The sequence below is a fragment of the Pterocles gutturalis genome, unplaced genomic scaffold (assembly GCF_000699245.1).
Source record: "Pterocles gutturalis isolate BGI_N339 unplaced genomic scaffold, ASM69924v1 scaffold14699, whole genome shotgun sequence".
Classification (NCBI taxonomy): Eukaryota; Metazoa; Chordata; class Aves; order Pterocliformes; family Pteroclidae; genus Pterocles; species Pterocles gutturalis.
Window position 1 is genome coordinate 1 of NW_010128422.1, and position 9885 is coordinate 9885.

General features: G+C 56.7%; 1 protein-coding gene across 1 annotated transcript; it reads left to right on the forward strand.

Moving 5' to 3' along the window:
• The first annotated feature begins 43 nt into the window (after window positions 1–43).
• LOC104458836 (dihydropyrimidinase-related protein 3) lies at window positions 44–9628 on the forward strand. The gene is made up of 10 exons (XM_010079619.1): window positions 44–101; window positions 184–264; window positions 912–980; window positions 3499–3619; window positions 3993–4149; window positions 6623–6764; window positions 7064–7234; window positions 7799–7978; window positions 8583–8745; window positions 9201–9628. The coding sequence occupies exons 1-10, from the start codon at window positions 54–56 to the stop codon at window positions 9287–9289; spliced, it is 1221 nt and encodes a 406-aa protein (XP_010077921.1). The 5' UTR covers window positions 44–53; the 3' UTR covers window positions 9290–9628.
• The last annotated feature ends 257 nt before the right edge of the window (window positions 9629–9885 follow it).

A 9885-nucleotide genomic window follows, 5' to 3' on the forward strand; every position in this document is an offset into this window, starting at 1 on the left:
CGCACCGCTCACCCCGCTCTGCTCTATGCTCTGCCCTAGGAGTCAACTCCTTCATGGTGTACATGGCCTACAAGGATTTGTACCAGATGTCCAACACCGAGGTGAGACCCTGTGCCGCCCGGCTGTGCCGGTGCGAGGGGCAGGGGACGGCTCAGTAACAGTTTTTTCTTGTCTCTATTGCAGCTGTATGAGATATTCAGCTGCTTGGCAGAGCTGGGTGCCATAGCTCAAGTTCATGCAGAGAACGGAGATATCATTGCACAGGTAACCAGCCACGCTTCTGTACACGGGGACTGAAAATCCCTCCCAGGCAGGTTCGGTGTGAGGCGTTAACAAAATGACTCTAAAGCTGCAGCCTTTGCAAGGTGATCTCTTTGCTGCTCAGCAGCAACATCAAATTTACCAAGATTTTCTGCTGTGAATATGTGGTGCATAAATGAATCTGAAATAGTGAATTAGCAATTATCTAATGGAGAGAGCAGGCCTCCAAGTGCGGTGTGTTCACTCCAGCTGAAGCTCTTTTTCGTCTGTAGAGGCAGAGACCTTTGCCTTGCACATGATCAGCTAAGAGAGTTGAAGTGTATTGAAAAGTGCCATGGCAAGAGAGGAATTTTCTCCCTGCTTTGAGCAAGCAGCTGCCTAATGGAGCTGGATTTGCAAGGGAAATGTGCTGAGGGATGTGGTTTGGTGTTCAGGGGGGTTGACCTCTGTCAAGGGAGATGTTTGAAATGAGGGAATACCGGAGAAGTCTCTGGGGTACCAACAGGAGATAGGCAGCCAGCACATGCTGTGCACATGCAGTTAGCCATGGTCCTTATTTGTAACAGCAAGATACTTGGGATAATGTACGTTTCTGTGTGGTTGATAGTTTCACAGTCCTGTAACGTCCCTCTGTCCTTTTGATGTCCTAGGAACAAGCCAGGATGCTGGAGATGGGAATCACTGGCCCTGAGGGCCACGTGCTGAGCAGACCTGAGGAGGTAAGATGCGAAGGACGGTCCCAGCCTTGCTGCGCTGGGGAGCTTTCCCCCTACATCGCTGTGGGCCTTCGTGTATGTAGCGAGGCCAAGCAAGCGTCGAGTGTGTGTGTGCACCTCTGGGTATCTGTTCATACAGGCCATGCTGTCTCGGTGTTCATCAGCTCTGGACAGAGCGAGCTGCGTGTTTGTGACAAACGTTTTCCAGTCTTGCTCGAGTCTCTGAGCAGAGACAAGGGCTTCTGAGTCTCCCAGAGATTAATCGATCAACAACAAGGTCTCTATGGCTGTAGCAGCATTTGGGGCTGGTTTGGGGGCATTTGTCTCGTATGGGTGACTCCGTTGGCGTAAGAGGCCAGAGAAGAATCGAATGGCGAGTTTTAGTTCCTCTGAAAAGTCACTGTTCGCATCTGTCTGACTGCAGACAGATTCCAGCCTCTTCCTGCTTAATCTCTGCTTAGGGTCTAAAGTGCGTTTCAAAATCAGACGGACAAAGCCATTGGTGGAAGGAGTGGGGGAATTTCCTGGTTACAAATCACTGTCAAGACACTAATTAGATTACTTCTAATTTTAGCTCACAGGGTATTTTTCTGTTTGGTGCATTAATCTGAGTTGGGTCTAATTTTAGATATGTTTTCTTGAGATAGCTCCCTGCTGAGAGGTGCTTTTAACTTTCCACAGCACGTGAAAGAAGAAAACAATAGGAGTTTGGTACAATAGCAAAGCCGAGCAGGAGAGCACAGGGACAGATTTTTACTTCAGGATCTCCTGGAAATAAAATCAGTTGGCTTAAACTGAAAGTGTAAGAAGTTGACTATATTATGGCCGGTAACAACATAGATAGCCTAGTGTAACATGGTGCTTATTCTCTTTGGAGTATGAGACTGTGAAGCATTTTCCTGTACAGGGAAGAGACTCACTGTCAAGTACAGTAGATCAGAGTCCCTCTGTGTAAACTGCCATTTATTTTTATGGCTCTAGACCCATTGCCTCTAGTTGGCAAGCCAACCTGCAATTACGGGATGCTGCGGTGGTGCCAGGATTTGAGAACTGCCCTGTTATCATAAGACAGCACTGCAGTTCTTCTCGTCCAAAGGCAGCGAAACATTGTGAAACGTTTGATCTTGAAATGCCGTTAAAGCATAAGGCAACTGAGAACAGTGCAAGAAGGCTCTAGATACCGTCTGTTCAGCCAAATCAGATCTCGTTGCCTTTGAAAATAAAGCATCCCTCTTCCAGAACATCCTCTATCTGAGACAACATTAGGCAGAACGCAGATGACCCTGCCACCCCCCATAAAGGCTGCAGGTTGACAGCAAAGCGCTGGGAGGGCGGTCCATAGCTCCATGGGTCTGCTCTGTCCCGGAGGGACCTCAGCGGGGTTAAAGCTGTGCCCTTCTGTCAGGGGATGGTGGTGGTTCGGTTGGGCAGGTTGGTGCTGCTCCAGATCGTAACCTGCTGTGATGGGTACTCGGGGATGGCTCTGTTTGCTCCGGACCACACGTTAAACCCCGTCAACTACTCAAGTCCATAAGTGCACTGATAAAAATATTTTCTTGTTTAAATTTCTGTTTAAAGAATCTTTCAGCAGAAGAGAAAAGCTTCCTTTCACTGTGCAGCAAACAGGCCTGCAGAAGCGCTAGAGGTGTCGGGGTGCATGTGTGTCTGGGGCAGGGGTCTGCTTCTCCTGCTGCTGGGAGTTACGCCTGCACGGGGAGCTGCCTGGCCCGCCCGCAGTGACTGCTCCCTGCAGCTGGCAGCCCTGGCCTCCCCCGGGAGCCAGATGATTGGTACATTGGCTTTTTAAGGCTTCTGTTTTGAACTTTCTCATGCCGAAGCTTGAAGCCAAACCGTAGAGCAAACACTTGGAGAACCTCTGGGGCTGAGCTCAGGCTGAGCACGGGCTGATGTAATGGTCCAAAGATATCCCTCGCAGTAGAAATCCCCCCTCCGCCAACAGCAGGACAGCGAGACACAGAGCGGGTGTCAGCAGGCTGGGGTGAGCAGCAGCAGCACCGCAGCACAGCCAGACCCAGTGCCGACTGGTGCCCGTCCCATTGCACCCCAGCTGCAGGCAGGGTGACGCTTGGTTAAACTGAACGCAGCCGCAGGAGAGCCGGAGCAGCAAGTGGTCTGAAGGGGCAGAGCTCTCGCTGCCTGGCATCAGCCTGTGGCCCTGCTCTCAGGCACGAGCAGCAGTCCCCGGGCTTCCCTGGCTGTCGGGAGAGCTGGAGCCAGGCAGTGGCAAAGAAACAGATGCAGCTCTGTGCTGGCCGCGAGGAGGGTTCAGGCAGCGCTCCCCTGCAGAGCATCCCGGGGCTGTATCCTGCAGGCTGGGCCAGGCCATGGGGAGACTGAAGGTTCCCCTCTCGGGTGTCCCTGATTAACCTGCCCCCCAGGAGTCAAGGGTGAGAGCGAGGGCACAGGGTGTCAGCAGCAATCCGTGCGTGCTGAGAGGAGCAGGGACCCTTCCCTGCCTGCCCAGCGCTCCTCCGCAGCTGTGCACCGTTCTCTCTTCCAGCTGGAAGCAGAAGCTGTCTTCCGGGCCATCACTATTGCCAGCCAGACCAACTGTCCTCTCTACGTGACTAAAGTGATGAGCAAAAGTGCTGCTGACCTCATCTCGCAAGCCAGGAAAAAAGGTGAGTGGCAGGTGCTGCTGCAGACAGCCTTGCTGTTGCTGCTGGGGTCCTGGGGTCCTGTCAGCTCTTGGGCTGAAAGTCAGCAGGATGAAATGTCCCCTTGAGCCGTGCCTTCCTGTGCCGTGCTCCCGCCAGGCTGCTGTGCCGTGGGATCTGTGCCCGTGAGCAGGAGAGCCCTGCGGTGCTGGCAGGCAGGGCTCGCTCCTGGCTCCAGTGTGGGCCCTGCTGTCCCTCCTGCCTGCCCCAGCACCCGAGGTCAGCGGGCAGCGGGGTTCTGGGTGTCCTCTGGGCACAGCAGGCTGCTGGCAGTGCTGTGGAACGGGGAACGCCTCCGGGCTCCGCAGCACGGCGTCCTTTCTGTCCCCCTTTCCAGGCCACGTGGTGTTTGGCGAGCCGATCACGGCCAGCCTCGGGACCGACGGGACGCACTACTGGAGCAAGAACTGGGCCAAGGCTGCGGCGTTTGTGGTCTCTCCGCCGCTGAGCCCAGACCCAACAACTCCTGACTACATCAACTCCCTCCTGGCCAGGTGCGTGGCAGCTCTGCCGGGCGATGCTGTGGGTGGGAAGAAGCAGATTCCAGCCTCAGATAGGGAGGGATGAGGTTAGGGAGTGCCTGGGCAGCGTAGACATTAGTCCAACCTGAACCCCGTCCCTGTAGATATTTAATGAGCTGACTGATGAAGTGGCTCCGACTCAGCCGTGGTGGCTTGTCCCTGAGCGTGGAGGGAGGACAGGGGAGGCACCGTAACCTTAACACCAGTAGTGAGTGAAGGACCAGGACAGGTAGTCATGAACCGTTTTAAGTGCCCTGAAGAGGGCAAAGAAATGAAAACCAGCTAACACAGGCTTGTTCATGAAAGTGTTCACCAGGGTGGAGGAGCCCTTCTGCATGCGTGAGACGGGGAGAGGCTGCCTTGGGGGGGAAGATGTGTGCAGGAGGAGGTGGGAGGGTTCCAGGTGTCACGAGCTGGCGGGGCCACCAGTTGAGTACAGAGCAGATGTTCGTGTCGTGCCTGTGCAGGTGAGCAGCAGCACCGCCTGCAGAGTGCACCAGCCTTTAAGGGCAGCTCACGCATGTCTGGCAGGGATGGCAGCTCTTCTTTTCACCCTGAAGGCAAGGGGGTGGGGAAGGGATTTGTTGAAAATAGCGAACAATAAAAGCACTTCAGCAATTTGCTTTGACCTTTCCCAGTTATACTCCCATCCTCTCACTGGCAAGGCACGCGCAGCAGCTGGGGACATGGCGCTCGTTGCTGGTCCTGCCCATGCGCCTCGTGCGGGTCCCACGCCCCTCTCCCTGCGTTTGCACGCTGAGCCGTGTGCGTGGCGGCTGGTCTGTGTTAGCCAGGAGACGACTGGCACTGAGGGGGTTGTAAATGGAAATGGCCTTTGAGGTAATGCTGGAAACATCTCTGGCTAGTCGAGCAAGGATGACTGGTCAGTAAGCTCTCGGCAGAGGGCACGTTAGGATAAACCTGGGTTGCACTGGGGTGGAGATGCCGTGGCTGGGGTGAGAGGTGCCAGCGCTGGGGTCTGAACGTGCAGCTCACCCTGGATTTCGCTGTGGTCAAGGAGCAAGAGATGCCTCTGCTCAGTCTGGGTGTGTGAATAGGTGCAGGTCTTAGGGACTGGCAGGGAAGAGTGAGCCCAGCTACTGAGCTGGCTTTCTCATCCTTCCCTTCCACCTCAGATTTACCCCAGACCTCAAGGGAGAGGCAAGAGCACTCATGAGTCCCTGCAGCCCCCAGCTGTCTGTCCTGACACAGTTCCTGTGCAGTTTCTGTGAGGCTGGAGCAGCAGGAGCGGCTGCGAGGCTCCAGCTGGGCTGGATTGCTTGTTGTCTTGCTCTGGGACAAATCTGGTGGAGATTAGGAAGCACGTTGTGCCATCAGCCTGGGTCTCTGGCTGTGCAGTCAGTCAGACATATGGCAGAAATTACCAGAGGAAGATGGAGATTACCCGTGGATTAGGGCTGATTCGCAGCCCCGAGCAGAGCCGTTGTGTCTGTGCGGTCCTGGGTTCGGGCACAGCCTGCCTGGGAGCTGGGGGCTCGAGGCCACCTGCCTTGCATGGGCAGCACCAGGAGCTGCCCTGCCTCAGTCTGCGTCCTTTTGTCTGGCAGCGATGACATTCCAGCTGCTGCCTGTCCGCTGCTCCCGGGGACCCAGCAGCAGCCAAGTGACCTCCAGGGAGCCACGGGCAGCTCCTCGCCCTGCCTGTCGGCAGGTGCTGGCTCTGCCCGTTCCTGCCCTCTGCCATCACTCTCAGGAACGGGATGGGTCTGACATCCTGTCTGACTGGTGACCCCTTTTGGGCAGGGGGGTCTGGATAACGGTGCTGGGCAGCAGCCGCTGTGGAGTGCCGCAAGTGAAGCTTCTCTGGGCCTCCTGGAGAGAGGTGCCTCTGGGGGTCCCGACTCTTCATCCGGCTGTCAGATCTATGTGTGGCCATGGGGGCATTTGCTTTTGTGGCAGTGATGTGGCAGAGATGCTGTAGCTTGGGCCGGGGGCTGCAGCGCGGGCCAGCCTGCACCTGCAAGTGCCCCTTGGTCTGTGCTGCCGGCTGCTGCAGCTCACGCTGTGGGGGTCTGTGCGGGGCTGAGAGGAGCCTTCAGTGAGATGTTTTTTCTCTTTGTGTCAGTGCAAGTGTTGCTGTCTCGTATGGAAGGACATCTTTTGGCTTGACAGAGGCCACCCTGTTCCCCCAGGCGTTTTCCCCGGGAGCTGAGCACTCTTGTGTGCAGGATGCTGTCCCTGCCCCAGGTGGGCAGTGGGACGTGGCAGAGCTCTCTTGCCTGCGTGCCCGCGGGTGATGCTGACGCTGCAGGGGCTGAGCTGGGTGGAAATCTTCAAACTGAGGGGCCGTAGAAATGGGGGTGCCGAGTAAAACAGAGCTGAGCCAGGGGCTGCCCATGCCCAGACGAGATCTGCGTCCCTCGTGTCCCTGCTGTTGTCTGACCGTGACACGGCTGACAATGCTTTTGTTACCACCACCCCTCAGCGGTGACCTGCAGGTTTCGGGAAGTGCCCACTGTACGTTCAGCACTGCGCAGAAAGCCATTGGAAAAGACAACTTCACGGTGATCCCAGAAGGGACCAACGGCATAGAGGAACGAATGTCTGTCATCTGGGACAAGGCAGTGGTAAGAGTCGCGCCAGGGAGAGGGCAGAGCGGACAGGGCTGATCCTGGGTTCAGGGTGAGCAGCCAGGGGCTGTGACTGTGTCCCCAGTGTTTGGTCTGTCTGGTGACAATAGTGAGATCAGCCGCAGCCATCTGGGCTCAGCCAGCCAGTGGCTTGTTTGGGGGTGGGGCTGGGGCTTCCCCGGGGCTTTGTGCGCTAGTCCAGCCAGTGGCTTGTATGGGAGTGGGTCTGGTGCTTCCCGGGGCTTTTACTCTCCTTTTCCCCAAATGAGCTCTCAGTTCTCTTTATGTCTGAGCAGGCCACAGGAAAGATGGATGAAAACCAGTTTGTGGCTGTGACGAGCACTAATGCTGCAAAAATCTTCAACCTGTACCCACGGAAAGGGAGAATAGCAGTGGGCTCGGACAGTGATCTGGTTATCTGGGATCCTGATGCAGTGAAGATCGTCACGGCAAAAACCCATCAGTCTGTAAGCACTCTGCTCGTCTGTGGGAATGCTGGGGGCTGGCCTGCGAGCAGCACCGTGTACAGGCTGCCTGGCTGCTGGGAGCTTGGCGCTGCCCATGCTGGGCTCGGAGGAGCAGGGACTGAGTCCGGGCTCCGGGCGATGCCAGCTGTGACTGTGGGGCAGGATGTCCGTAAGCCCTGGGCTCTGCACACAGGGCTTTTCCCACCCTGCTGTGGTGGTGGTCTCCTGACCCTGGCCCACACCTTGCTCCTTATCTGGGTTCCTCTTCCAGGTACAAATTTGTCCTGGCTTTGCCAGCATGCTTTGTTCATGCCTTACCGCAGGCCTAGGTCCTGCCCTCCTCTGCTGCTCACACCGAGCTCTGAAGCAGCAAGTCCTGGTTCATGTTGGGAGCTCTGGTGGGTTCTTCGTGTTGGAGGAGAGAACTGTAGGGGCAGGCAAGGCTGTTACAGGTGTCATCTCCCTGCACCGGAGACTCCAGCAGCGAGGTGTGGGGACTGAACAGCCCCGAGTGGGCAGGCAGTGCTCATGTCCCTCCTGACCATCGTCCTCTGGTTGCTGCAGGTGGCTGAATACAACATCTTTGAAGGGATGGAGCTTCGTGGGGCCCCGCTGCTTGTCATATGCCAGGGGAAGATCGTGCTGGAGGATGGCAACCTGCATGTGACTCAGGGGTTTGGACGCTTCCTGCCCTGCAGCCCTTTCCCTGACTATGTCTACAAGCGCATCAAAGCCAGGAGGAAGGTGAGGAGACGGGATGCCAGGAGACAGAGCTGGGACAGTGTTAGCCCAAAGTACCCTTTTCCCTAAGAACTGATTGCTTTTCTTCTGCTGTTCTCACTGGACCCCAGAAGGTGCTGCAAACTGGTGCATTTTAAACCTACAGTTGGGACATCTGAGGCTTGGGTCTTGGTGTTGTGGCGTGCCACCGCAGGAGGCAGGTGCTCAGCTGGGTCGGCAGTGGGTGATGCCTGCCCTCGTCTTGCTACAGGGGAGTCTGGAGGGAAGCGCCAAGTTAAAAACAAGGAGACTGGGCAAAATGGCCTTCTCCTTCCCCATCCATGCAGCATAAACCCGTGCTGAGGGATTGCCTGTTACACCAGGCTCTGTGCTCTGCAGGATGGGAGCAGAGGGAGGTGGTCACACAGGAGGTGGGCTGGGGGACTGCACCAGCCCTCGGCGGTGCGGGGAGGTCTTGGGCGTGCAGGACGAGGGGCACGGGTCTGGCAGTGTGCATGGCCTCTGCAACGGGACTGAGGAGCCAAGGATCGCTGGAGGATGACGCTGCCGTGGCAGGATGCTCCCTGGGAGCAGAGGAGTGTCACTGTCCTCTTCTCTCCGGTGACAGATGGCGGAGATGCACGCCGTGCCCCGGGGCATGTATGATGGACCTGTGTTTGACCTGACTGCCACCCCCAAGGGGGGCACCCCTGCGGGGTCAACCAGGGGGTCCCCCACACGACAGACACCCCCCGTCAGGAATCTCCATCAGTCTGGATTCAGCCTGTCAGGTGAACACGCGACGCGCGGCGTCTGGGCTGGGAGAGCGCATAGCCACTGGCCACACTGTCCCGGCCCGGGAAAAAAGATGGCCCCGGGGCAAGCTGGGCACAGGAGCGGAGTGTGGCAGGGTGTCCCTTAACGGACGTGGCTGGAGCTGGCCCTCCGCCCTGCTGCACCTCGCAGTAGAAGCAAGGAGGGCTGCGGCCAGGGAGGTGCCAGCGGAGCATCAGCCCCTGCTCTCATGGCGTGGGTCTGTTCAGGGAGGAGCGTCTGCGGGGCGGAGACGGTCGAGCCACTGCTGCTCTGGGGGTTGTTACTGGAGCTGGAGAGGGAGCAGGCTGCTGTGACAGCCTCGGGAGGCCCTTTGGCAAGCCCCAAATCTGCCCGAGTGCTCAGTGCTGTGAAGAAAACGCTCTTAACTTAGCTTTCCCCCTTCCCTGTGTGCTTTCTCGTCCTCTCCCAGGTACCCAGATCGATGACGGCGTTCGCTCCGCGAGCAAGCGCATTGTTGCGCCCCCGGGAGGCCGCTCCAACATAACCTCCCTGAGTTAAACATCCGTGCCGAGAAGGAAACAAAATCCCTGTGCAAGCGAAGGAAGAAAAATGGTACATTGGTGTTTAAGAAGGAAAAACAAATAAACCTGCTCTGAAGAATCAATAAGCCTCAAGCCTTATGTTTCACAAATGTTACTTGCTACCTAGCTTTAAAGAAATTGCTTCATTTTGTTTTATGCATAGCCTTAAAATTCTGTTGTTGCTGTGGGTTTGGTGGGGTTGTGTTTTTACTCTTCCTTTCTGTATGCATGCCACTCAGACAGGTCGCTCAGTCCAGTGTGTTATTGGTGTGGAACGCATCTGGGATGCCGTGGTGTGGGACAGCAGGAACGCCCCGGCGTGGGGCCGGGGGCTGGCCGGGGGCACGGTGTGGGATGGGGAGGGCAGGTCCACGGGAGCTGGCAGGGGCAGGTGGGTCTGTGTTGTGTTTGTGTCCTCCATCTCCACCCAGTGCCGGTTGGCACTTCACCGCAAGGCCCGTGGGGGAGCCCAAATCATCTCTGTAACAGCCGTCACAGTGCCCGCATAAGGGGTTTCACTACTTTGTACACTTTATTAAAAAAAAGTTGTTCCTTCAACCAACTTGTGTTGCT